Genomic DNA, 27,087 nt, shown 5'->3' with positions numbered 1-27,087 from the left:
ACTCGTCTCCGGAGAATCAGCGCTGCGGTGATGTGAGTGTTTATTTTTTGGATTTTTTATCTGATTGTTTGTTGTAATTATTATTGTTGTTTTTGTGTATGGGATCAATATTTGTATTTGTGGGATTGAAGTGTACCCCTAAATTAGGGGAATGATCACCATCCCCTACCGTTTATAGCTTGGAGAATATCTCCATTAGAATAAAAATATTTCTATTGGCATGAAGTTTTTTGAGAAGCCCAAAGCAAAGTTATCCGAACTTATACAGCAGACAATATCTGTTAGGTTAATGAGATATCTTTTTTAGCTCGACCCCGAAGAGAAATTTGACCATCTAGACTTCTAAAATTTCTTTATTTGAAAAGTTCCAATCAGATTTGAACAGAAGATATCTATTTGAATCTCTATAGTTTGTAGGAATCATAAAGATATCTATTTGAATCCTTCAAATAAGTCCAGACTCTTATTAGTATATTAGAAAATTTGTTAATTATATTATTTTTTCCAACTCTTACCCAGTAGTAATATTAGATGATTAGATAAAATTGTGATTTAATTATATATTTTTTATTTAATAACTATTTTTATGAATAAGTTATATTGAATAAATTTGTAATTTTTTTTCTAAAGTTTTTATAATCTCTTATTAAATTTTTTAACTCAAATAATTATATTATTTAATGTCCACTCTTGATAGTATATGAAGTTTTTTTGTTTTATTTTTAACTTTTTTATAAATTGTTTAGAAGTTTTTTTTTTCCGCACAAATCACTTTTTTTTTTTCCAAATAGAAATTCTATCAAATAGAAATTTAATTATACAAGAGACTATCGAGTTTTCGTTCTAACTTTTTAGCTAGTATTTTCTTTTTATAATAAATTCATAATAGTAGATTACAAGTATTTTTATTTTTTTCCCAGATTAACTTTGAATAAATAAATAAAAGTAAAAATAATGATTTTTTAGGGAGAAAGTAATAATGACTTATTATTATTATTGTTTAATTAATAAAAATAATATTCAAGTTACTGATAAATTTTTAAAATTTTTAATAATACCAACTAAAAAAATTAAAAAATACTATATGGTAGTTTTCATAGGAAAACTGTTAATACTTTATTTTAAAAAGAGAAAAATAAAAATAAATTTACATAACGGTAAAAAAATTTAATATATATTTTTTTATTTAAAGTTTAAGGGGTTAATATTACCTTTAAAATATTAATGGTATTTTTTAAATATAGTATTAAGAGTATTTTTGAATTATTTTAAAAAAATTAAGGATATTATTTAAAATTTTAAAAGTTTGGAGATATTTTTACTGTAGTTTTTATCTTAAAAGTTAATGGTTTATTGTAACGAAAAAAAAAATAAATAAATAAAAGATATTACTTTCAAAAACGGAATCGGGTCGGGTCGGGTCGGGCAAGTAGGGTCCGGGAAAGTAGGATCCGGGCGAACATTCATCGACGGCCCAACAAGGGCCCTACAAATCGACGGCCCACGAAAGCCCTAGCTGTGGCCATGCACTCTCTTCCGTCTTCCCCGTAGCAATTTTTTTTGGTTATTCTCCTCAACGCCAGCAGGTTCGATCTTCTTCCCCAGTCTTCGTCGTCTTTCCCCTCACTCAAATGCAATTTCCACCAATTGAATCACTCACCAAAAGCCACCATCGGTACTTTCTTCACTTTCCCCCTTTCTCCCCATGTTTCAATTTGTCGTTTTTTCAGCTCTGAGAATGCTTCCTGTTTTGGGTGAAAATTTTGATCAGACTGCTTTGATTGTTGTGAAGCCTGTGATATCTTTCGTTTTGGGCCAACACCAGGAAAGAACGAGGCGAAACGAGCTGAGGTTTGTTTTAATAACATGCAATGCAATTACTTATGTTTGCACTATGTTTTTGCTTTTATGTTGGGCATAAATCATGGTCAATACTTGGTTTCTATGTTTTTCACTCAGAATTAGACTTTTCTTTCTGGAATCTATGTTTTTCATAGCGATAGAGTGATAGGGCATATGCCATTAAGGGGGTTGATCACACAACGCCATGAGAATTAATAAGCAAGTAATTTCAAGAAAGTCATGTAATTTTGGACACATGTATTTGTGCAGTCCGGGTATATTTCGTTTTTAGATGGGATATATTAAGTCTGGAACATTACCTCTTATAACCTTTATCGTTACGATAAGATTGACCAAACCATGGTTAGGAATGTGCGTCTTGTTAAATGATTTGTACCCTCTACTCTTGGACTGTTTTGCATCATTCGTGATCAAGCTTTTGTCACTTTCTAGCATTGTTAATATCATGGTAAACTGTAAAGTGTATTAGGAACATCTTGATATCATTTTTAATTTTTTGTAGTGGTTTTCTTTACCATGATGTTGGTTGGATATCTTAAAAGCTCATTGTTAAGACAATGAAGGGGACGAGTGACAATTTCATTAATAGGAACATCATAACAGTCCTCCCAATTTCATTGGTTGGATATTTGAAAATGCATGTTGGCTAGAGTGTTTTCTTATATTTTTATTGCTTAGTCATTTGCTGAAAATTGACGAGGTTAATTGCTTGTCAGATGCTGTCTTCAGAAGCCTTCACCGGAAATTTGATCAATCCCATCTAGCTCTTGTATCGCCCATGTATCCAAAGCAAACTGGTTTAGGGGATGGACCAGTCTCCAGCCCAATACGAACAAGTGCTCGACCAAGAAGGAGGCCAATATCATATGGTCGTCCATATGTATATTATGGTCCTTCTGCATCTTTCAAACCCAACAAGAAAAGAACCCCAGCTACTAGAATTGCCAAGATGCTCCGTCCAAAGAAGCAATCCTTGCCAACTACGAATGCTGTCGTGAGAACAGAACTATATCCTGTATCTTATATCAATTCAAAAATTCTTCTTGGAATTGATTATAGCTAGGATAGATACTAAATTTAAAAATCAATCTCCAAGTACGTATTACTCGATTTTTTTAAGAAAAGGTTGTTGGAAATAAAGGATTTGGGGATAAGTGGAGAATTTGCATGGATCCAGTTAACAAATCGCTGAAAAAAATGCTTTGTGGTATAGAGTTATTGTAAGTACGGGATTAACCCTTTTGAGTTGGTCTCTAGTAGTGGGAGTTTCTGATCTGTATGATCCCTTTGGAGTAGCTTTGTGGCATAGGATATATGTTTTTTTTGCATTCTTCTTTCTATATTTCTATGTTTCTGATCTGTATGTTTTGCTTGTGAGAAGGGATGATTAGGTTTGAAATTTAGCTTTGAGTTTTAATTTCATCAAACTTCTATCCTCAATCAATTATGTTTTTATGTTTCTTTTGAACATTTGTGGCTAGCCTTTGGCATTCTTGTGCAAGGATTATTAGGCTATTTTGTTTGGTGCTTTTTTTTCTGTTGAATTTGTATTTTTGGTTTTGAGTTTTGATATTCCTGCTCAATTTATGGTTAGATTTGGGTATTTTCGTGGTTGGCTTGACATATTTCTGTCTCAATTTTTGATATTTTATTGGTAGAATTCTACATGATATTGTTGGTTAATTCTCTGCTCTATTTGTTACTCTATTTCTCACTTGAATGAAATCGATAGTTCAAGATTAAAATTGTATGGGTTTGTCTCTTTTGAACTCTACATTATCTCAAACTTTTATATTTTCTCATGTGTATTAGCAGCCAGTTGAAAATTTGCGGCGTTCTCAACGACAGAAGAGGGGGCGTCCAAATTTTAGCCGTTACAGTGATTCTGAAGACGAGGACTTAATGGTGAGATTTAATGTTCGAAGAATTAGTTTTCTTCCTGAACTCAACTTTGATTGGTTAGATGCTTCAAAATGTATTGTGGAAATATAACCTGTATTTGTCACCTAGACTGAAGCTGAGTAACTTGTTACAGAGTCCCAAGTATAAAACATCGAGGAGTCGGAGGATTAGTAACTCAAATAAAAATGTTTTTTCTTCTCCAAAGCATACGAAAAACAAGGAGAACAGACCTACTCCTAGGCGTGAGGGATTACGACCACGTCATTCACGACTTATTTCTAGAGAACGTTTGAATTCAGAATCAGATGATGAGCAAGGTAGCTCAGAAGATAAAGCGAGCCAAGATGAGATTGAAAATGGAAATGATATAGAGGATAATGATGTGGAAGATATTCAAAATGATGATGACGGTGATCCTGAACCTGAAGATGAGGGTGAGGAAGATGGTGATGATGAAGGAGGTGAAGAAGAACAGGAGGTACGAAGGCGATATGATCTTCGAAATCGTCCCGATGCTCGGAGACTCTCTATTGGAGATGGGAAACCAAGACCAACATCTCCTCGTAGAGTGTTACATCAAGGAATGGGCACCAAGGTTGGGAGAGATGTAAGGAGGGGTGGATCAAGAGTTCATAAACGTCGTATGTCAAGGATTGAAGATTCTGACGATTCTCTTCTTGTGGATGAGCTAGATCAAGCTCCTGGTATACCATGGGCTCGTGGTGGAAGTAGATCTGGCCCACCTTGGCTGTTTGGAGGATTGGACATGCATGGGACGGCATCTTGGGGATTGAATATTGCTGCATCTGGTTGGGGCCATCAAAGTGATGCATTTTCAAGTTTATCATCTGGTATTCAAACTGCTGGACCAAGCTCTAAAGGTGGGGCAGATATTCAACCTGTACAAGTTGATGAAAATGTTAGCTTTGATGACATTGGTGGCTTGTCAGAATATATTGATGCTTTGAAGGAGATGGTATTCTTTCCTTTACTCTACCCTGATTTCTTCGCAAGTTATCATATAACTCCACCGAGAGGGGTGCTGTTATGTGGGCCTCCAGGCACTGGGAAAACATTAATTGCTAGAGCATTAGCATGTGCTGCATCAAAGGCCGGCCAAAAGGTCAGTTTCTACATGCGGAAGGGTGCTGATGTTCTAAGCAAGTGGGTTGGTGAGGCTGAGCGACAACTGAAACTACTTTTTGAAGAAGCACAGAGGAATCAACCTTCTATCATATTCTTTGATGAAATTGATGGGCTTGCTCCTGTTAGATCTAGCAAGCAGGAGCAGATTCATAATTCCATCGTTTCCACTTTGCTTGCTTTGATGGATGGGTTAGACTCTCGTGGGCAGGTTGTATTAATTGGAGCTACTAATAGGATAGATGCTATCGATGGAGCCCTACGCCGCCCTGGTCGTTTTGATCGTGAATTTAACTTTCCACTGCCTGGTTGTGATGCGCGTGCTGAGATATTGGCCATTCACACGCGCAAGTGGAAGAATCCTCCTTCGGAGGAGCTTCGATCTGAACTTGCTGCTACTTGTGTAGGTTATTGTGGTGCTGATTTGAAGGCTCTCTGCACTGAAGCTGCTATTCAAGCTTTCCGCCAAAAGTATCCTCAGGTTTACACCAGCGATGACAAGTTTCTAATAGATGTTGAATCAGTCAAGGTTGAAAAGTATCATTTTGTTGAAGCCATGTCCACAATCACTCCTGCTGCTCATCGAGGTGCTGTAGTGCATTCTCGGCCGCTGTCTTCTGTAGTTGCACCATGTTTGCAGCGACACCTTCATAAAGCCATGAATATCCTATCTGATGCCTTTCCATTAGCAGCATCATCAGAGTTTGCCAAACTTTCCATGCTTTCTTTTGGATCCGCAATTCCTCTAGTTTTTAGACCTCGTCTTTTGCTTTGCGGTGGTGAAGGCGTTGGGTTGGTAATTATCTTGGAACCTCCTTATATTTTCCTATAAACACTTTGGAGCAACCAACTAAATGTACTTACTGTTTTAGTTTTACAGGATCACCTTGGTCCTGCAATTTTGCATGAATTGGAGAAATTCCCTGTTCATTCTTTGGGACTTCCGTCACTGCTTTCTGATCCAAGTGCAAAGACACCCGAGGAAGCGTTGGTACATATATTTGGTGAAGCAAGAAGGACTACTCCATCAATACTCTATCTACCTCAATTTCATTGTTGGTGGGAGACGGTGAGTTTGTTACTCGAGATACTCAATATTTAGGCATTAATGCTTTATTTTATTTTATTTTATTTTTACTAGTATTCTAACATCATTTAATGTGCTGGGTTGGTTTAATGGTGGACATTTCAGGCAGATGAGCAATTGAGAGCTGTTTTATTGACTCTTTTAGAGGAGCTACCTTCTGACTTACCCATATTACTGCTCGGAACATCTTTAGTTTCACTTGCTGAAGTTGATGAGAAAGCTTCTATGATTTTTCCTGATCGCGTAATGTATGCCTTCTTTTACTTTGAGTGAAATTATTACTAAGAAATTAAGCTTTGTTTATTATCTTATTATGCATAAATGACATTTAGATACATATTTTAAAACCAGATCCTTTTGTTGCTTCTAAACAACTCCGATTCTTATATCCTTTTCATATGGAACAACAAAGGGTCTGTTGGTTTAGACCATAATGTCACTATAGCTTAGTAATTTTAATTGGATGGCATCCTTTTCATCTGAAAACACCCTTTGTAGTTTGATCAATTTTGTAATCCGTATGGGTGGTCTGTTGTTTTTCTTTTGATTGTTCCTTCTGAAAGTTTTTATTTTTTATTTTTTTGTTATTTATTTTTTTAATTATGGTTTTTGCTAGATTTGGCTTGAGAATGAATAGGAAGATATTTTATGATTCAGGGGGTTCTTTTAACTGCTTTCTCTGTTTGATTTTTTCCTAGTTGTTTTTTCCTTGTAATTTTCCACTTTCTTTGATTACATATATTTTCGTTCTTTTTAATGAAATTGGTTTACTAAGAAAAAAGTAATTAGTAGTTGATTGACAAAAGAGATGAATAATTCTGCTTTTATGGTATTTCTTTTTAGAATCTTTTATACAGAAAGTACATCAGCTTATAATATTTTTTTTGTTTATGAATAACTATTTGTGCTTAATGTGTTCCGTTTTTTCTTGTCTAATTACCAGCTATCAAGTCAGTCCTCCGTCCAGTGAAGATAAGTCTCTGTTTTTTACCCATTTAATTGAGGCTGCTTCCTCAGTTTTGCTGGAGGGCATGGAGAAAAAAGTGCAAGTGTCAGGATCCCTTCCTGAACTTCCCAAGGCTCCAGTAGTAGCCAGTGGTCCAAAGGCTTCTGAGTTAAGGGCCAAGGTAGAAGCTGAACAGCATGCCCTTCGACGATTACGCATGTGCCTTAGAGATGTTTGCAACAGGTGAGATCCCATGCTATGATAACAGTCATTTTATTATGTACTTATGAGGATTATTTGCTGAACTGTATTATAGAACCAATGACTTTAATTGTCGTGCGTTGTTCTCTTGTAACCATGTTCTATCTTCCTTCTTTTTCTCAATGAAAGTCCTGTTCTTTACAATTATCAAACTTCATTTCAAATTTATTATTCAACTACCTAGTCTTTTTACCTTTTGAATTCTTCTGTTTTTGTTTCGGATAAGAAACAAGGGATGTATTATAAACACAAACGGGAGAAAAACCTAAGGGTAGGGGAAAAGAGAATCCCCACCCAAATTAGCAAATTTCACAATTGAAGCCTTTAAATCATTTAGATTCATGAGTAGTTACAAAATAATTTCTTTTGGTTTGAGTACGTAATATATTGTACATTACGTCAAAAACAATACATTGAAGATGGAACTATTTTTAAAAATTCTTTAGTTTTTCTCCTTCCAAACCATCGAAAAAAATAGCTCTCACTGGACAATTCCATAAACTCTTAGCATTTCCTTCAAAGAACTTTCCTTCTGTCTGCCTTTGGGCTCCAGACTCTTTAAGTCCTTTGGTACTTATTTTGCTTGTTTTCTGTAAACTACCGACCTCATACAGTACTTGTTTTATTTATTCGACTTAGTCATCTGGATGAAGGCTGGATTCCCTCTGTTTCTTTTTTAAGACCTAGAATTGCATCTTTTTCTTTTACTGAAAGGTTTCTGCTGTGTTTGGGATTTGATTATTTTGGGGAAGAAATAGGGTTTTTTGTACAATCTGTAGGTTTTTTTAATTTACTTCTTTTTCAAAGGTTAGCAAATTTGAAGACTTCAAGTGAACAGTTACGTTCCTTTATTTGAATTTGTTTGCCGAATTTTTCATTTTCTTTTTTGTTTAAATAGATTTTGTATTTTCTGTCTGGCAGGATTTTATATGATAAAAGGTTTACTGTCTTCCATTACCCTGTTCTGGATGAGGAAGCTCCCAATTACCGCTCAGTGGTCCAGAACCCAATGGACATGGCTACATTACTTCAACACGTTGACGCTGGGCAGTATATTACTTGTTCAGCATTTGTCCAAGATGTAGATCTTATTGTTTCTAATGCAAAGGTACTCCTAATAACAGATTTTTCTACATAAACTACGTGTTGATTGAATTAGCTAACCTAAAAATATGAAAATTTGTGTGAAAGTATGTCGAGTAGTGTTTGTGCAAGGGTGTCATCCAAGTGAATCGAGACGTCTAAATAAAATTATAAATAAATATTATTTATAACAATGAACTTAAGTAATTTAGACAGCGTCCAAATAGAGATCAAGCAATATACTGCCCAGAGGCAACCCTATGGACCTATAATATTCTTTTTTTTTTTCCATTTTGTACTAAATCATATTTGAACATCTCTCTGGTGGGTTGTTTACGCAATTCAAACTGTAGTAGATAGTGAATAGGTCTAATATCATTAATAAGGTCAATTAGTTGCTATGTTGGAGGCTTGGGTAAGAGTTACTGCCAGAATTTTGTGGGGCAAACTTGATTTAGCAGATATGATTTCTTTGTGTTCATACCCATTTGTGTGCGTGGATTTGGTGCTTGAGCGTGTTTTGTTCTAATTATTTTAATAAATCGGGTGTTTCTATAAAAAATCAATGAAACCAGTGTGTTTCTCAACCCAATAAAACAAAAGAAAGGGTCACTTCTACTGAGCTTTTCTTACCCACATTTGTTAATGAGCAATGAATTCTTATAGACTTTGTATTTGATTCAGGCTTATAATGGAAATGACTACAATGGTGCTCGGATTGTTAGCAGAGCTTACGAGCTTCGAGATGCAGTATGTTCATTTGTTTGTTTTACATGAGTTTCATCTAAAGTTAAGTGACCTCATCAGCATTGATATCTCTATCCACAGGTGCATGGAATGCTGACGCAGATGGATCCCGCGCTGATTGCATTCTGTGACAAGATAGCTGCCCAAGGTGGTCCTCTGAACATGCCCGAAGAACTTGGTGGAACTATGTTTCCATCTACCCCAGTTGTGCAGCTGGGAACTGCTACTCGAGCTAGTGCTCGATTGCGTAATGTCCACCCAGACCTTGATTTCAATCGAAGTTATGAGGCATTAAAACGCCCAAAGAAGAATGTGGATGCTGCTCATCATGCAGGTACTGTGTGAATAAACGCCAATTAGAAGTTCATTTTTTATATTTTTTATATATGTGTCTTAAATCGTGAAATATACTGAAGATATATTCTTTTACTCCGAAGTAGCCCCACCCCATTTCAAGCTCTGAATACGGATGGAGGTTAAGCTATGTATATGTATATATGTCCGTGCATGAAAATAAACTTATTACTTGACACATTTAAGATTAGGTCTCACGGAAATGATTGTTGATTGTTGGTCATGGGTTATGGGTTCTTACTTCAAAAATGGTGGTTGGTTATGGCTTCTTACTTTTTTAGTGCATTTGCTGATTGCCTGATCACATAATTAGACCCGACCAACATGGGTTGGCTAAACTGAGGGATAATGTACAGAATCATGTCTAGGTTCCAAGTAGGCATAGTTTTTTAGCCCAATAGATTGCTAGGATTTTGCAAAACCCATTTCATCTTGCAATGAATTGTTTGCTTCTCTGGTAGGATTTAATGGTTTTGGTATCCAAAAAATTGGTTGCCTTTTTGCTACTATATCATTCCCTTCTTTCTTGGTATTAAGTTTTTGACTGACAGCTTTACAAACAGAAGAGAAGCCACCACCGCGTCAAGATTCAGTTGCGCCAAAGCCATCTCCCGATATCGAAATGAACGAAGTGAGTCATGAAAGTTCAAAAACCTGTCCGGATGGTGGGAATCAGTGTGAAGGTTCTGGTAGACAGGTCCCTGATTTCACAGATTGGAATGGTTCACAAGATGCTGGGGTATCGGATGGGTATATCGCGAGGCAAGTCGAGTCGGTGAAGAACGTGCTTGTGGAGCGGAGTGGGAAGTATGGAATTCCACAGCTTGAAAGACTATATACTCGGATAATGAAAGCTGTGTTCAAGATTAAAGATAAAGAAGAAGAAGGCATGGATGATCCGAAGCATTCAATTTTGAAGTTTTTATTGAAATTTGCGGAGGATGAATCTAATTTCTGATGATAATTATTAGTTTATTACAAATGGAATCCTCTTATTAACCCACCCACCCCACCCCACCCCCCAAAACAAAAGAAAAAAGAATGGCTAGAGAAAAGAAAGGTTTCCTCTATTAGGTTTGATGTAAAGTCGGGAATTTCATTGCAATGGAAATCTGTTGAGTGACTCTCTCTTGGTCTCTCTCTCGGTCTCTCTCTCTAGTATTTGTTGTTGGTTCTGATAATGTCATCTGGTTTAACGGTTGAACAGCAATGATACGAAACATATTGAAAAGATGAAATTTGTTTCAACGGGACTAGTAGGGCATTATGAGTTCAATATTCCACGGGACACGGGACGGGACAGAAGATCTTTCTTGCTATGATTCGAATACCATTTCATTACTATGACTCGAACACTATTCTGAAGGCTTGTGGGAGGCTCTTATTCTGAAGGCTTGTGGGAGGCTCTTAAGAAAATCTCAACACTTCTAAATTAAAATTGAACTAAGGCAATTTCATTTTCCTGATAAGGTCAGAGGGTAATAGGCCTTTCCTACTCCTGATAAGGTATGAGGGTAATAGGCATTTCCTTAGCCTTTCCTACCTCTGAAGGTCTTAGGGTAAAAGGTATGAGGGTAATAGGCATTTCCTTAGCCTTTCCTACCTCTGAAGGTCTTAGGGTAATAGTCTCTTTGGGCAAAAACAGTATATGACTACCTTATGATAAGGTAAGGTAAGGTATTTGGGTAATAGTCTCTATGAGCAAAAAGAGTATATGACTACCTTATGATAAGGTAAGGTATGAGGGAAAGGTACGAGGGTAATTAGAAAGAAAATTCCAAAAAAATTGGAGAACGAAGAGTTTGGAGGAGAATTCGAAGAATGAAATTTACTTTTAAGATTTCATAAATATTTTTTTTAAATAGTACTTAGGGGAGATTGTATTTACGAAAAAAATATAAATAAAAATAAAAGACACCTCATCCATTACCCAACATCATATTACTTTACAAAACGGAATCGTTTTGGGTCGGGTCGGGTCAAAGTAGGATACGGGCGAACTTTCATCGACGGCCCACGAAAGCCCTAGCCCTAGCAATGGCCATGCACTTTTTTTTGGTTATTCTCCTCAACGCCAGCAGGTTCGATCTTCTTCTCCGGTCTTCGTCGTCTTTCTCCTCACTCAAATGCAATTGCCACCATCGGTACTTTCTTCACTTTCCCCCTTTCTCCCCATGTTTCAATTTCTCGCTTTTCATCTCTGAGAATGCTTCCTGTTTTTGGTGAAAATTTTGATCAGACAGCCTCGATTGTTGTGAAGCCTGCGATATCTTTCATTTTCGGCCAACACCAGGCAAGAACGAGGCGAAACGAGCTGAGGTTTGTTTTAATAACATGCAATGCAATTACTTATTGTTTGCAATATGTTTTTTATTTTATGTTGGGCATAAATCATGTCAATATTTGGTTTCTATGTTTTTTCACTCATAATTAGACTACTCTTTCTGGAATCTATGTTTTTCATAGCCATAGAGCGATGGGGCATATGCCATTGAGGGGGATGATCACACAACGCCATGAGAATTAATAAGCAAGTGATAGGGCATATGTTTATATGATTAGATGCATGTATTTTTTCAAGGTGGCACGTAGCTTAGATTAAATCCTTGTTTGATTATTATTTTCTAATTCAGTTGTTATAGACGATGGTCTTCATTTTTTTGATCTTGGTCCTTTCACATTTTATGTCTTCAATAATCTCACTTTATTACAGGTAATTTTTTGTTGCTTCGATGGAGCCACGGTCATAAATTGACTTTTATCAACGATCGATCATATGTACAGTTCACGGCATCTATGTTCTCATCTCTTCATAGAGCAAGAACCAGAACAAACATGCATTTTTTCCCAAGGAGTTTTGCCACTGCTGCATCCCCTCTTGTTCCCATGCAACTCCCATCTAAAATGTATGAGCATTTGTCATTATGGATTTTATGTGAGATCCCACATCGGTTGGAGAGGGGAACGAAGTATTCCTTATAAGGGTGCGGAGACCTCTCCCTAGTAGACACATTTTAAACTGTGAGGCTGACAGTGATACATAACGGGCCAAAGCGGACAATATCTGCTAGTGGTGGCTTGGGCTGTTATAATTTAAACTAGGCTTGGGCCGTTACTGATGGTACATTTCAATGTGGAGTGTCCTATTGCACATTTCAATGTTCAGTGGCCTATTGTTGTATAATGCATGCATCATTTGGTGATTATGTGGATCATGTAGCTTACAAGATTTCTCAGTATTTTAGAATGATCCCGACCGCCAAGATTTATTCTTTATTATTTTCTTGCTTTTCAGGGAAACCCATATCTGGTATATCTTACCTGATGAAGTAAAGAATAAAGATCTTCAAAATCATTATTTAAATCTACTCTCACCAAATGAAAAGGTGAATGTTATGAAAATACAAGAAGGGGAGCTTCAAAAAAGAGCCTTGCTAGCCCGTGCTTTGGTACGATCTACCCTTTCAAGATGTGAGTCCTTTTATTGTTATCATTTGTAATGTTTAGACTTGCACGATGAAAACTTTTTGGCACCAGACAGGTGTCAGTCTCTATACATCGTATTACCACTTAGCAGAATCCTGTGTTTTTAATAAACAGTCACTACCCCTGGTATGTGCTGCTTTCCTAATCAAAAGATTGGAGAGCACCCTTTCAGCGGGTTTGGGCGCTCTAGCCAAAACGAATCCTATTTCGGCTTGAGATTTGGAAATGAAAATGAAAGAGTATAGTGGCGATATTTACCATATATTTTAAATATGCCGTGCATGTTCTTTTTTGCAGTTATGCCTGAATTATGCTATTTTCTTTCTAGATGTTTCTCATTGTCAAATTGATCCACAAGCCTTGATGTTTAAAAAGAATATGTTTGGGAAGCCTGAGGTGATATCTTTTCCTCTTTTCATTTATTTACTGTTTACGTTCGATTTTTCTCGAGGTTTTGTGTAATTTCACGTTCTCTTCGTTTTTTGTTTTTCCATTTGTTCATATTTATATAATTGTTGAATAGTTAGATTTGCGAATTAGCAGTGAACTGTGTCTACCACCATTGCAATTCAACATCTCACATTCTTCATCCTTAATAGCATGTGGAGTGACTATGAATTCTCCAGTAAGTGTCTACTTTACATGCTATATTTTCAACTTCTGCTATATCTTCTTTGGATTTGTAATGAGTAAATAATTTAAATTGTTAAACATAATTAACTTGTGTGATTTCTAATTCAGATTGGTATTGATGTGGAAGAGAAGACACGAAAAATAAAGAACAACATCATAGCTTTTGCTAAACGTTTCTTTTCTCCAAATGAAATAGAAGTTTTATCTGCTATTTCAGATCCTGAAATCCAGCGGCAGGAATTCATCAAATTATGGACTCTGAAGGTGAGTTGCAATAGCGTCCATGACGTATCGATTTTCTACTTACAATTGCATTTGAGATCTTAGGCACGTCTGTAAAGCTAATGTATGTCGAGATATTATCCTCTTTGGGCTTTCCCTTCTGAGCTTCTCTTCAAGGTTTTAAAATGTAAAATGTGTCTACTACTAGGGAGAGGTTTCCACATCCTTATAAGGAATGCTTCATTCCCCTCTCCAATCGATCTGGGGATCTCACAATCTACCTCCCTTCGGGGCTCAGTGTCTTCGCTGGCACTCGTTCCCTTCTCCAATCGATATGAGACCTCCCAATCCACATACCTTCGGGGCTCAGCGTCCTTGTTGGCAAACCACCCATTGTTTGGCTCTCATACCATTTGTAACTGTCAAAACCCACTGTTAGCAGACATTGTCCTCTTTGGGCTTTCGTTTTTGAGCTTTCCCTCAAAGTTTTAAAATATATCTACTAGGGAGAGGTTTTCACACCCCTTATAAGGAATGTTTCATTCCCCTCTCCAATCGATGTGGGATCTCACATCATTATTATTATTATTACCTCTAAACTATATTCTCGATTTTTATCTTGTGTGCATGGTTGATTATGGGAAATTTCTGGTAGGTATAAAGTCACTTCATCTGCATTTGAAAATTTCTTCTCTTCCTTTTTATTGGTGTAACCAGAATTCATTTACTGAAACTTTTATAGGAGGCATATGTCAAAGCGTTGGGTAGGGGCTTCTCAGCTACTCCTTTCAAGACTTTCACTATTCGGTTCAACAGAACTGCTCGAGGTTCATGTCTTCCTGGGTGTGAAACTAATGAGAAGGTAAGCCATTCATCAAGACTCGAAGAGCGAGAGAAAAAACGGGAGATTCGAAATGGAATGTGAACCCTATATTGTTTGTCATATAGGCTTTACCAAATAAGCATGTAGCCAGCTTGTTGGGTTATTCTTTTACAATGCTTTAAAGAATATGAACAACCATTTTTTCTTCATGGTTCTTGTACTACGAATTTCATAAATGGCTGCTATGTTGTACCAGGCTTATGAAGTAAGTGTAGAGCCTCGTGATGATCCCGAAAACTGCTCAAGAAATGTGACGTTTGCTTTGATGGAGTTGTTGGGTTCTCATTATGTTGCTGTTTGCATGAAAAAAGACGTGAATATTAGAGGTGAAGTTCACTTTTACGATATCAAACAGTAACACTTGGTGATTGATATAAGCTTATACTTTGGTATAATTACAGGAACAGCGAGTCTTCCCATGAAGTTGGATGTATGGAGAACAATTCCATACGTGGAAGATGAATGTGTTTCTGGGACTGAGGCTGTTCTACCAATAAGTGGCTTTGCTTAAGGAAATGGAAAGTTCAAGATTCCACTCCAACTGGCCTGTGTTCAATTCTTATATCAAAACAAAACAATTCTCTTAGAAATGTTGTTTGAAGTTCTAAGCTGTAAACTTGTCCAAAATTTTGGAGTTGGGAGTCCTAAATGGCACCAAGGAGTTGTGATCTATTGATTTTGGCTTTTCTCAGGGAGTTATGAACTATTGTTAATCATAAACTGTCCATATTTTCAATGCTATGCTCTCGAGTCAAAACACTCTACAGTCATTCCCATCTCGTTGTGCACGAGGCCAATCTGTTGCAGGGGTGCAAGTTGTGGCTGTCGTGCATCAAAGTTTAGACACAAAAATAGAATATATACCTAAAATAAATATCAGGATGATATTAAAGAGTGCCAAGAGAAGAAAATAGATAGTTGTCTAGGTTTTGTTAGTCTCCTATAAAACCAGCCTCAGGCTCATACTAAGGCACCTAAAACTGCTTGGTCTGACTTGCCATCGTCCATAGTTGACCTAACATCTTTGTTGCAGCCGATTTCCTGGCTTCACAAGGGTCTGGACACAGCTCGCTGCAGCTTGAATATGCAAAATCCATCCCTTTTACAAGCACATTAGCCTGGAATCCACCTTCAGAAGAACAAACAATACAATACATTTCCTATTCCATATTAGATACTGAGAAATGATTTCAAATTGCAAGTACAGCAGAACAATGCATGATCAGACATGTGCAAAAAACCAGAAAAAACAGGAGGTAGAATGAGCACCATCAAATTTGAAACCCACTGTACATTTTTCTGAGTAAATACTTCATATTAGCAAGAATATTTCAAGATGCAAGAGGGAGAACCCACAATATAAAATACAAATGATTGGCAATACAAATAACTTGAAATCAAAAGTAAAGGTTAAAATACCATTTTGGTCCTTGTACTTGAGTTTTATTCTACTTTAGCTTTTTTACTTTCAATATTCTAGTCCTTTTATTTTCAATAAATCTTAAATTGGTCCTTAGTACGTTTATGGACAAATTTTCTAAAATAGCATATCATTACCATCTGATGTCGAGACTCCGTAAACGGGCAATATCCAATTATTTTTACGACATATGTCATCCAGTTCCTGCCATGCCAAAAGAGCATTATTAAATATACAACTGCAAAGGTAAACGAATGTAGAAATAATAAAAGAAAAATGAATAGCAGACTATCATTTCTTTTCTCTTAAATGCCTGTAGAAATAATGAAAGTTATTGTCCGATATATAGGCAAGAGACCAATTTGAAGTCACCCTTAAGCTTTGATTTGGGTTTTTCTACAATTATCATAAACAAAAGTATATCTAAAGAAATTTAGTATCAACACTGATATTATTACCATCCAAAGAGGGACCATAAAGAAGTTTAAAACATACTATGACAAGTAGACAAAACTAGTACCTTTTTTTATAAGGAAAAAAATTCAAGCCCATCAGCAAAGGGATAAAAGCACAGAAATCAAATTAACTTTACCATAATCCATCAGTTTAAGCTTTTGGGTTTAGTAATAATTTAGTAATAGCCATAACTCCCAAGTCTCTTTTAATTTATTTTTTTTTTAACTCACCCCTAGGACAACTCTTTTGATCCCTCATTCCCATCTTCCTTTCATTCCACTTTTTTATAATAGGGACATAATGCCTAAAAGTTTTCTTGATGATGATAACAATGATATTGGTGATAGTAGCTACATCTCTATGATAAAATAGTAAACAGCTTAGATGGTGGCAGTCCGTGGGTTACCCTATGGCAGGTGTATTTTGTTTTAGTACAAGTATTTCCAACCTGTATACTAAACCATAACAAAGCAATCTAACAGAACTTTATTCTTCTAATTCAGCTGTTCGAATTAATAGATCAACGTGTTCCATGTTTCTGTGCTTTATAATTTTATCTTGGCTGTTCTTTGGAAGAGTTCCTTACATGCCCCTCTAGTCTTTCTTGTAGCCTCTCTTTGCTTTCATCTCTTGTAATGAAAGTCATGTTTCCCATTATTTCAAGGGGTTGCAAGGTCTTTGGTGGAGGTACGGGAGAGAGTGAGGTTTTATGTAGCTTTAGAGGATGTTAATCGTTTTTTTTTCTGTAGTTGGGGACTCCTTTAATTGCCTTGTTTTTTGTATGCTTGCGTACATTCTTTCATTTTTTTTTTTCAATGAAAGCTCAGTTTCTTACCAAAACATGTACACCACAAATACAACCATGCAACTACCCTTGAGTACGAAATTTTATAATATTATTATCTTCCATGGTTAACCCACCTGACATGGATTCTGTACGCAGAGAATTGCTTCTGACAATCTCTTACTCGTGCCATATTGAGATGAGCAGTTTTCTTCAAAGCATTGATAAGATCTATCTTCAGCAATACTTCTTATGCAGACATCATAACAACATTCGATCACAGAATCCAGCTTTATAACCAAACCATCTTCATCACCTTTAGTAACCAAAATATAAAGTAATTTAGACATTTTCTCTGGCTATTATGATGACTTGTTGGTTAACTTGATCTGATGAAAGAAGATCAAAATAAAATCTACAAAATATTTATGGAATAAAATAAGAAAGCAAAACCAGGGAACGAAGTAAGACTGAAGTTCAAATTTAGTTGGATATATTTTTAGTGTTAGTTAAAAATAAAAAACATTATCATGAGTACTTAGGTTAGGAGAAGCACGCCACATGTTTTTGCCAGCAGCACTACCAAATATTTTTCTTTTATCTAAAATACTAAGATACACTAAACTAATTTGGATTTCTTTCATTACATCCTTATAGTTTAATTCTGAGTTTCTAATATTAATTGTTCAAGTTTGACACAATTGATCAATTTGCACTAATATTAAAAACTTAGCTCCAGTATAGGCATCAAACGATTTAGTAAAGCAGTGACAAATGTCAAATATCAAATCTAAGAATTCGAACTTTATTTCCATTTGTAGCTCAGGATCTGTATGATCCTTAGAATAGTGATCTAACAATAATTCAAACCTTAGTCTCAAATAAATCTCTGCAAAATACTTTTATCTATTCTTGGATGCACCACGGGCTTATAAGACTATAAATCATAGAAAGTTGAGGGTAGGGGTTCATCAATCAAAACTGAAATAAAAGAGAGGACAGAGGACTGCTAGTATTTGACGGACGAAATTATCTAAAATTCTAGAGGCCTTGTACATGAAACATGCAAAATAAACAAAACTGTAGAAACAAAACAGAAAGGGAAAAGAGAAAATAGAGCATACCCCTTAATATTGTCTGCATGTTTTTATCACACTGAGCTATCTTATCTTCAATGATACGCTGCTGATGAGACTGCAAACAGAATGAATGGACTTCACTTTCCAAACAAAAATTATGAAATATCAATATTCAAAAGGGCTCAATCTATATGAAACCCTTGGTCAGAGAAAAAGGGACACTGGAATACTATTGTAAGGTGCATATAACAAGATACAAGAGCAAGCATAATTGTTTTCCTACACTCATCATCCAATGTTAGGCAAAGGAGAACTTGAGACCAAGCATAATCTCAGTTCTTTACTACAGAATACATATTCTAATTCTTTGCATTATGTTGAACTTTGAAACATAGTTTCTAGCTCAAATTAAATTCATCAGAAAACCATAAGCCCTAACTTAACCACAATATAAAATGTATGTGTACCAGTTTATCCCTCTTCCTACTTAGAGCTTTAATCGCAGCTTGTGACAATGCTGTTTCTTTTGAAATTATAATTTCCTGTAACTTAGTAAGATGCTCTGTGTTCGATTGACAGGTGACAAGAGCATGATCACCATTCCTATATTGATCAAGTGAAATATTGTCAGAGAGATTTCCAGAAGCAATCTTTTCACCACTGCATTCAGCAAGACAAGGGTTCGCTGCCAATATCCTATCCTGAAAGTAAATCATGCTTTCAGCTGAATTATAAATAAAAGACAATAAAACTAATACTTCTTCATTAAAAGATATCAGATAATATTGAAATCTTCCTTTGATTAACAAGCTCATCCTATGCATAATTGATTTGGAGTGAAAATGTGTTCATGCAGAATTTGAATTCAAGAACTCTTACATTGGTTCCATGTAAAATGAATACTGAATCCGAAACTTAAACTAATACTTGGAATTAATTTGTTCTCATTCATAATAGATTTTTCTTAATGACATAAATGAATAATAAGAAAGATTCTTGGTTGAAAGTTCTTGCTCTCGACTTTTTTATGCTAAGGTTGTAACACATTAAATCCAGGGAGAAACTCCGAATTCTTTCTTTCTTTAAACATCTTATGGACGATTACATCTTCCCTATCCTTCATTTCAATACTTGTCTAATTTTTTCTATGAGTTCTACAACAGAGTTTTTCTGTTTTATTCTATCAAAGTTGCTGCAGATAGCATTTCATGAATATAACAAAGGATTACTTGGTTCTCTTGTAATCTAATGGGACTTAACAAAACTATCTTGTTGTGCCCTATGTTTAGAGGGAGCACCTTGTAATCTAGTTTTTCTTTTCCAGTTTCCTCGCTTAAGCATTTAATAAGTTGCACACGAAGTATACTCCTGTAAATTGAGAAGTAATTAATCATTTTTCAAAGGATTTAACAATTCCTTCAAAATATGTAAGTTCTTCAATAAAATCCATTAAAAACTTGAACAAAAAACACAGTATTATCTTTCGTGGTGTCTAAAGCATAAAGGAACCACATCAATTCATCCTCAAGACTGTCCCTCGGCCGATAGGTCTCGACATAGAATCTTGTTTTGAGTTATTAAATCATGCATACAAAGTACCAAAAAAGAAAACAAATCATACAAAATATCCCGCAACAAAAATTATCACGTCCCATAAACATCAGGAGTCTTATTGGTAAATATGAAATTTAGACAAACCACGTATCTTAAGATACCTAAATATAAATATTAAATCGACTAGATAAGTATCTGAAGATACTCCTAAGTCTTACCTTGACTTTGATGCCACTTTCTGAGGCATTTGATTCATTCACCATACATGGGATCATCACTGCATAGCTATTGTCAACTTGCCTGGCATTCTTTTTCTTTGTACAGGAAAAGAAAACTTGGCTAGTATTTGGTACATCCTTTTTCTTCTCCACTGGATAGGAGGGAACCAAGTCATCCACATTAGAATTCTGGGGCCTGCACATCACATCATTCAAACTACTGATATAGTTAGTTTTATCTGGCAGTCTCTCCAATCCTTCACCGTAAGTGCTAGTCCCTTTATTCAAATTGTATGCATTAGCACCATCTTGGTTGTCTTGAATTTCAAGTGTTCTCGTTACATCTATTCTCTCAGGCTTGTTCAAGTTTTCATCAACCTTTGCTCCACCTATGACTCGCAAACTATTGGTTGAAGTTACCCTACGTGAAAGAGAGCATAGAGATATTAGTATGCAATCACCTTTCCGTATACAAGTCAAAAAAGAATAACAACGCTTCCCATTATGTAGCAAAAAGAACTTCCGTTCTCATGTATGTGAGTAATCATAGATATTTCAATAATAGGAAAATACTCATTACAAAAGGGGCTATTCTCCACACATGCAAACTACTAAAATGGGAGATTTAGGATAAATGACTGAGAATCAGCGCTTGGAATAAACCCTCCCATACAGGTAACTAGCATGAGCTAGGAGGTTGGATATAGCAACAGAGAATGAAAACAGAGAATGAAATCAAGTAAGAGAAAAAATTAATATCGAATGAAGTAAAAGTTAAACGAATGATTGTTAACCCTCACATTGCTGAGCAAGAGCAAGTGGTTAGATACAGCAAAGAAGCAGAAATAAACAAGACAATAAGCAAGATAAAGATTATCAAGTTATGTAGATGAATAAATAAATACCAACGGTAATACTAATATCAATAGCAATTAAGTGTATACCCATGAAACCAGATTAGCATCATCCTAGCATATGGAAGAATGTGGAAGTACTCAACTTTTGAGGTAATGCTCCATCTCCTACCATTTATTTTAAACAACGAATCCTGCAAACTAATACCATGGAAAACAAAAAAAAAAAATCATGAGCAAAAAAGGTATCTATGGATTCGATGACCGACCTACATCCATGCTCATTGCACATGAGGTCCTGGGATATGCATTCAAACCAAATACCCAGCTCCATTTACTAACCTAAACATTTTAGAAGCTGGTGGGACAGCAAAAAATATACCAAGACACAAGGTTAAAGGGGACAGGTGGGAAAGGAAAAGAGTAAAACCTGTCAATGGTATCTTTAATGGGAACTTGAATTACATCTTCAGTTGCTGATCGAGTGCACTGAATCACATAAAAGCAGACTGCTGATTTCGCTTTACTATGAGAGTATACAACATGACTTTCTAAAATTTTGAGATCACTTTGATTAATCCCTGTTTTGCATGAAAATAAATAGGATCAGAAATTATTGGTAAGCACCAAAGATAAGTGCCAATAGTATAATATAGGACTGCAAGAGTAATAATGGCAACAAAAAAGGATAGCCTACATGAATTTTTTTCCACTACATTGCTGCATAAAGCTAGGCAAAATCCAATAATATGCTCTCTAGGGGACTATAGAATAATTGAAAATCTTAAAAAGGCATAGATATATTTGGACTGAATGAACAGTTTTATGATTGAACGAGCATTCATTTAAGAATTGGATGTAAAGAAAACTAATCTTAAGAGTGATAAAAGACTTCAATTTGTTTAAGTCGATTGAAATTTTCAGAAGAGCTTCTTGGAGAAAATCTTTCTTCTCTAAAGGGGAAGACTCATCAGAAACCTCTTGTGCTTTATTTCTTTTCAACATTCAAGGATCCATCAAGGAAAAGTTGGAATGGTCACAAGGGAATTTCTATTGGAGGGTTTGAGGAGGGAGGTGTGTCACATTAAGTGAATTGCATTAGGGTGTCAAAACCTAACAAGGACTAGGTTTGAGGATAGAACTTTTTCTTTTTTAAAACTTTTCGTTGAATAAATGAAAAAAAAATTATGTAAAAAATTTGGGCAAGAAATATAGAATTTCCCTCGAAGTGGCTGATGCTCCCCTCGGACAGCAAAGAAAGCAGTCTGCCAAAGTGTCACCCTTCAATCATAGACCGACATGACATGCAACATGCCATTTGCTTCGAAAGCCTCCCACAAGTTATACCAAATTATGCCTGCAAACAAGCATCCTCCCATCTGCGTAGAATGTTCCAAATCCTTTAGGCACTCTTACTGACTTTGCATCATTAAGACCTCAAAAAGAAAAAATACAATGTCTAGATGAGGTCAACAAGGGAGGATGCGGGTGAAGGGGGTAGCTACCAGACTGCGTTCTTTGGTTACTAAATTTATTCTCCATAAATTTTTTTAAACAAAAAATAGAACTTTTTCATTGAAGAAATTAATATATTCCTTGAAGTTATGAGCCACATACCTAAAATAGTAATTACAAAAGGAACAATTTAGTCCAGACAATGTTTTGAAGATTAATCCTAACAATGTCATGATGATCTGAGTTCTAAACAATGTATTCCCTTAAAAAGACTAGTTTATTTTTGTACGTATACTCCAAACAATGTCATGCTAGATCTAAGTTCTTCCCCTTTTCTTAAGGTAATTACAGAAGAGAATAGAAAGAGGACATAAACACAACCAATATGATGAGGCACCTTAAGATCATCCAACCAACACCAAAATTAAATAGTAATGGTTAAATTGTAAATTTGGTCCCTCTAGTTTGGAAAAGGTTCTAATTTGGCCTCCGTGGTTCTAAAAGTTAGAATTTTATCCTGATGCTTTGACAAAACTTCATAAATATTAGAGACTGTTTATGAGGATTTAGCAAACTGTAGGAACATTTTAACATTTAAAACCATAGAAACTAAATTCTTTCTCCAAACTGAAGGGACCAAATTTGCAATTTAACCAAAATAATCTGATTCGGAAAGACCAAAAAATGGATGATGGATATCTTTATTTCCTAAAAGTTAACCATACATGATCCTTAATTGAGGAAGATATGATATACCAGACAATCAACTTTGCAGTCAATCATTAGTACTCTTAAAGGAATCTTTTAAGCAAACACAATCACTATGGGACATCGCCTCTAAAATAAAATGGTAGAAAATAAAAGTAATTATCCTATGTCTACTTATAACTTTATGATTATAAGAACAATATATAATTATTGAACGCACTGATGAGCTCATGCAGTAAGATACAAACCTGTTGCTTTCCTAACTGTTGAATATGCAAGCTGCTGAGTTTTAATTTCATCAACTGGCCCCTCTTTTGAAGGTTTCTTGATCACTCTTTTCTTTTTGTTTACATGTTTTTCCTCGTCCATAGTTTCTGGTTGACATTCAGAGGTATCCAAATCTTGTTCAATGACAGACCAAACTCCTTGAGTGATGACACTAAATAGCAAATGGCAACTTTCCCTTTTGGAGTCGATTAAAAGAACAGCAACCTTGGAAAGAGGCCAGCCCTCTACGTCATCATCTTTTGATGCCTGTAGACAAGTGGCTATATCACATGCATCCATAATTGCCTTTTCGGCTGGAGAAAGCTGGTTCTCGGGATTTTCCAATTCTATATCATCTGAGTTTTGCATGAGTTTCATGTGAGACAACAAAGCTGGTTTAACGACCACAGCTAACTTACAAAATTCCTCAAAACTCAGAAATTCAAGGTGCGGATGTTGTTTCCGGTGGTAGTAGTTGTACAACAGAACAACGGCATGCACCTACCGTAGTAGATTCAAGGGAAAAACAAAAAGTTAGATGCTACCTCATTATTTTTGTTTTTTTTTTTCAAGACAATAAACGAGCTTTTCAAGATTAGATGATACCTTTTTTTCTCTCTTTACAATTTTTTTCTTCTGAAAAGGAGTGGTGAGTAATAAACTGTCACATGCAGTTAAAACTAACCTACTTCAAACATATTTCATTTTAATCATATAACAGTAAAAGCCTGTACTTCTATGCTTATAAAAGTAATTCTACGCTTATAAAATCCTGTACTTCCAAAAGATCCAAAGTATTAAAGCACACGGTTAATTGAGGAAGAGAGAGCACAGAAATTACATTCTTCGAACGAGTAATAGTATCATCATAAACTGTTGGTACTCTCTAAAGAAGGAAGAATATTGAAACACGGATTGCTGCTTGTATAACTTTGATGTTTCCAGTAAATCAACTCAAATCACCCAGCTCAGAACCAAAAAATTGTTGGCTCGATTATGATTGTTCGAACATTCTCAAGCTTGAAAGTGAATGAAATTAAAATATTAAACACATGAAAGGTAATTTGAGAAGTACCTGTTTTGCAACCGATTGCAAAAGAGATTGTGGTGGATTTTCTCTCGACAATGACTTTGCAGGAAGCATGGGTTCAACTAAATAATCTAATAATGTAAATATAGCATCCTCGGTTGGGCATACACCTGGTGCACTCATTGTTAGGATGTTCTTTTGGACCACTACTGTTTCTCAATTTCTCATATATGAAATCCTCTTCTGAGAATCAGACGCCAAACTTTTCATCACTGGTGAAAAATAACATAGAAGGATTCAGACTTAGGTTGACGCTGCTTGGAATGAGAAATTGGGAGCCGCTAAAAGAGCTGCCAGATGAATAGCTAAATTAATTCCCCCGTCAGAATTTCCTCCACATCCAATGAACCATAATTGACCATATTCTCTGTGACTAGGCAAAGAATTTTTTTTTCTTTTACAAAAAATTGATCCTTCATTAAGTAGAACCNAAAAAAAACATAAAAAAAAAAAAAAAAAAAAAAAAAAAAAAAAAAACCAACCCAAAAAGGAGGCATGCTAAAGAAAAGGGTTCCAATTAAACAAGATTAAACTTAACAAATAGTTCCATAGGTCCTTACACACTGAAGGAAAAAGGGATATATGGAACCTAACAAGGGACCGAACTTCCTCGCTAGTCTGCTCACACCTAGAAAAATGAAGATTTACCACAAGCAAGTAATAATCAATTTTTCAATCTTTATGTTCCCTAACATAAAGCTAATAATAACACAAAAATTGTGTCAGAATAGGCAGACTACTGGCATAGAGTTGAAAAAACCAAATCATGTGTAGACTTTAGCAGCTTGATTGTTAGTAAAACATGCAGTATAATTAACTGCTTGTGAAGAAATTACTCAAATTAGATCCACGTTGATCTTGTACCACCAAGTGCGCGAGAGTGAAGAATCACGTGTTCAATCTAATGGAAACGAGAAACCCTTCTAGTTGTTCCATTTTGAATTTTGTTGCCTCAAAAGGGATCATACGTCCTAGTAATATCATTGTTCTTTTTTTTTTTTTTTTTTTTCTTTTTTTAAATTTATGAGTTCAAATCTTAGTCAGCCACCTATTTCTAATTCTTACTTTTAACTTCTTGTATTACATTTTTTATTTCTTATTTCTAGTTTTTACTTATTTACTTCTTTTAATTTAACTGAGAAAAACGGAATATTTTAGATAACTATTACTAATTATTTCATCTTAAAAAAATTAACTCAGAGACTCAAGTTCAAAAGAAATACAATAAAAAACATAGCTGAAGATTGTTACAAATCATTGCAAGTAAGTTACTTACAAATATCATAAAAAGAATAACCATCAAGAAGTTTTAATTTTGATGAGCTCAAAACACTCCAACCAAGCTGAACACTTTGTCATTAAAGATACAGTAAACCGTAGACTTACGATTTCTATTTCTTTTATGCACAATTCAGGAGACAATTCTAAAACAGAGAAGTGAAGAATAAGAAAGTTTCGGATATCTTGGAAGTCCTAACAGAAGAGCGTGAATGTGTTAAAGACCCACTCTAGAACGATTGATGAACAGAAAACTTTTATCTGATACTAATGCATGTTATACCATAAGAGAGAGACGAAATATCTCAGGATTCAAAAGCAAAAACGCCTAACAGAATAGCAAGGTTTCAAAAGATAAACGATCATCGCATCCTACACCATGAATTCAAACAAAGAGCAGGTTAATTCTAGAACAATTTTACACACAAACAAACAACACGTTGAACAGCAAACTTTCGGCTGATCCTAATGCATGTCATACCAAAACAAAGAGAAGAAAAAACGCAAGAACGGCACAAAAAAGGGCCAAAATCCAGAAGATGAACCGTAACCAAATGCAGCTTCGACAAACATTGACGTGAAAAGGTGGAAGACGAATTGAAGTACCTTGAATGGAAGCGAAACGCTAACATTAGGGTTTGGAGACGAGGGAAAGCAGTTGAGAAGATGAAGAAAATGGCGGTGGATAGTGCAGAAATGCGTGTGGAGTGTAGGGAACGAGGAGAAAGTGAATGAACAGTATGTGTGGCTTGACTGGACTGAACGCTGCATGTAAACTGTATTGTGAATTAGAAATGCCACTTCTGCTTCTTTCCTTTCCCTTCTCTTTCTTTTTCCTTTTTTTTTTTTTTTTTTCATTAAATTGTCCAAATTACAATTTTATAAATTCACTTTTTTAGTTTTTTATTTTTATTTGCATCGCTATATTCCACCCTAAAGTTTGAAAACTAAATAACTCAAATTAGATTAAAAAAAAGAACNAAAGAAAATTAATAGCATGGCGATACATTTATACAAATTATCTCATATTTTACTCTTTTGAAGCACGAGCACGAGCTTTGAGCAGTCTAAGAGTCCTGCCTAGTCCTAGAATGGGAAGGTGTCCTTGGGTCGGATGAATGAAGCATCAACCTATCTAATCCTAGAGTGGGAAGGCGACCTTGTTATTCACACCTCTGGTCGAATGAATGAAGCATCGACCTATCTAGTCCTAGAGTGGGAAGGTGACCTTGTTATCCACACCTCTGGTCCGATGAATGAAGCATCGACCTATCTAGTCCTAGAGTAGGAAGGTGACCTTGTTATCCACACCTC

At 35.5% G+C, this 27,087-nt stretch overlaps 3 protein-coding genes across 11 annotated transcripts; 2 read left to right on the top strand and 1 right to left on the bottom strand.

Moving 5' to 3' along the window:
• The first annotated feature begins 1,551 nt into the window (after positions 1-1,551).
• Positions 1,552-10,512, top strand: LOC111497729 (ATPase family AAA domain-containing protein At1g05910). Of its 2 annotated transcripts, none has more exons than XM_023148630.1 (12): positions 1,552-1,675; positions 1,772-1,851; positions 2,580-2,857; positions 3,679-3,768; positions 3,899-5,704; positions 5,789-5,977; positions 6,101-6,243; positions 6,939-7,184; positions 8,124-8,310; positions 8,970-9,035; positions 9,114-9,366; positions 9,950-10,512. In XM_023148630.1, exons 3-12 carry the CDS (start codon positions 2,642-2,644, stop codon positions 10,342-10,344), a joined length of 3,591 nt encoding a protein of 1,196 aa, XP_023004398.1. In that variant the 5' UTR covers positions 1,552-1,675; positions 1,772-1,851; positions 2,580-2,641; the 3' UTR covers positions 10,345-10,512. The 2 variants fall into 2 exon arrangements, with proteins under 2 accessions (XP_023004398.1, XP_023004397.1); XM_023148629.1 differs by having other exon boundaries at positions 9,938-10,512.
• LOC111497733 (4'-phosphopantetheinyl transferase HetI) lies at positions 1,596-15,324 on the top strand. Of its 5 annotated transcripts, XM_023148643.1 has the most exons (10): positions 1,596-1,675; positions 11,626-11,705; positions 12,100-12,292; positions 12,682-12,857; positions 13,201-13,268; positions 13,396-13,497; positions 13,614-13,769; positions 14,470-14,589; positions 14,807-14,936; positions 15,012-15,294. In XM_023148643.1, the coding sequence occupies exons 3-10, from the start codon at positions 12,183-12,185 to the stop codon at positions 15,119-15,121; spliced, it is 972 nt and encodes a 323-aa protein (XP_023004411.1). In that variant the 5' UTR covers positions 1,596-1,675; positions 11,626-11,705; positions 12,100-12,182; the 3' UTR covers positions 15,122-15,294. The 5 variants fall into 5 exon arrangements, with proteins under 5 accessions (XP_023004411.1, XP_023004414.1, XP_023004415.1 ...); XM_023148646.1 differs by lacking the exon at positions 12,682-12,857; XM_023148647.1 differs by lacking the exon at positions 12,100-12,292 and having other exon boundaries at positions 1,661-1,675; positions 12,682-12,835; positions 13,170-13,268; positions 15,012-15,324.
• On the bottom strand, positions 15,260-26,609 carry LOC111497732. Of its 4 annotated transcripts, none has more exons than XM_023148640.1 (12): positions 26,380-26,609; positions 25,056-25,123; positions 24,481-24,862; positions 23,387-23,906; positions 21,406-21,556; positions 21,066-21,176; positions 20,122-20,542; positions 18,817-19,050; positions 18,395-18,464; positions 17,408-17,586; positions 16,168-16,234; positions 15,260-15,739 (listed from the first exon to the last, which is right to left on the bottom strand). In XM_023148640.1, the coding sequence occupies exons 3-12, from the start codon at positions 24,616-24,618 to the stop codon at positions 15,585-15,587; spliced, it is 2,046 nt and encodes a 681-aa protein (XP_023004408.1). In that variant the 5' UTR covers positions 24,619-24,862; positions 25,056-25,123; positions 26,380-26,609; the 3' UTR covers positions 15,260-15,584. The 4 variants fall into 4 exon arrangements, with proteins under 4 accessions (XP_023004408.1, XP_023004409.1, XP_023004407.1 ...); XM_023148641.1 differs by having other exon boundaries at positions 24,481-24,785; XM_023148639.1 differs by lacking the exon at positions 25,056-25,123.
• Positions 26,610-27,087: the final 478 nt, after the last annotated feature.

Source organism: Cucurbita maxima, unplaced genomic scaffold (genome assembly GCF_002738345.1).
Source record: "Cucurbita maxima cultivar Rimu unplaced genomic scaffold, Cmax_1.0 Cma_Scf00024, whole genome shotgun sequence".
Classification (NCBI taxonomy): domain Eukaryota; kingdom Viridiplantae; phylum Streptophyta; class Magnoliopsida; order Cucurbitales; family Cucurbitaceae; genus Cucurbita; species Cucurbita maxima.
Note: the sequence above shows the minus strand (reverse complement) of the source record. Positions and strands in the feature narration are given on the sequence as shown.

What these genes read in the sequence shown, in the direction of transcription:
- LOC111497729 (XM_023148629.1), top strand. Translation starts at nt 2,642, where the DNA reads ATGTATCCAAAGCAAACTGGTTTAGGGGATGGACCAGTCTCCAGCCCA. An exon ending in TTCATTGTTGGTGGGAGACG is followed by an intron (nt 5,978 to 6,100) that starts GTGAGTTTGTTA and finishes TGGACATTTCAG; the next exon opens with GCAGATGAGCAATTGAGAGC. An exon ending in TTATTGTTTCTAATGCAAAG is followed by an intron (nt 8,311 to 8,969) that starts GTACTCCTAATA and finishes TATTTGATTCAG; the next exon opens with GCTTATAATGGAAATGACTA.
- LOC111497733 (XM_023148642.1), top strand. Translation starts at nt 12,183, where the DNA reads ATGTTCTCATCTCTTCATAGAGCAAGAACCAGAACAAACATGCATTTT. An exon ending in ATGCAACTCCCATCTAAAAT is followed by an intron (nt 12,293 to 12,681) that starts GTATGAGCATTT and finishes CTTGCTTTTCAG; the next exon opens with GGAAACCCATATCTGGTATA. An exon ending in GAGTGACTATGAATTCTCCA is followed by an intron (nt 13,498 to 13,613) that starts GTAAGTGTCTAC and finishes TTTCTAATTCAG; the next exon opens with ATTGGTATTGATGTGGAAGA.
- LOC111497732 (XM_023148640.1), bottom strand. Translation starts at nt 24,618, where the DNA reads ATGAGTGCACCAGGTGTATGCCCAACCGAGGATGCTATATTTACATTA. An exon ending in TGCAATCGGTTGCAAAACAG is followed by an intron (nt 23,907 to 24,480) that starts GTACTTCTCAAA and finishes CTACTACGGTAG; the next exon opens with GTGCATGCCGTTGTTCTGTT. An exon ending in AACAGTTAGGAAAGCAACAG is followed by an intron (nt 21,557 to 23,386) that starts GTTTGTATCTTA and finishes CATGCAAAACAG; the next exon opens with GGATTAATCAAAGTGATCTC.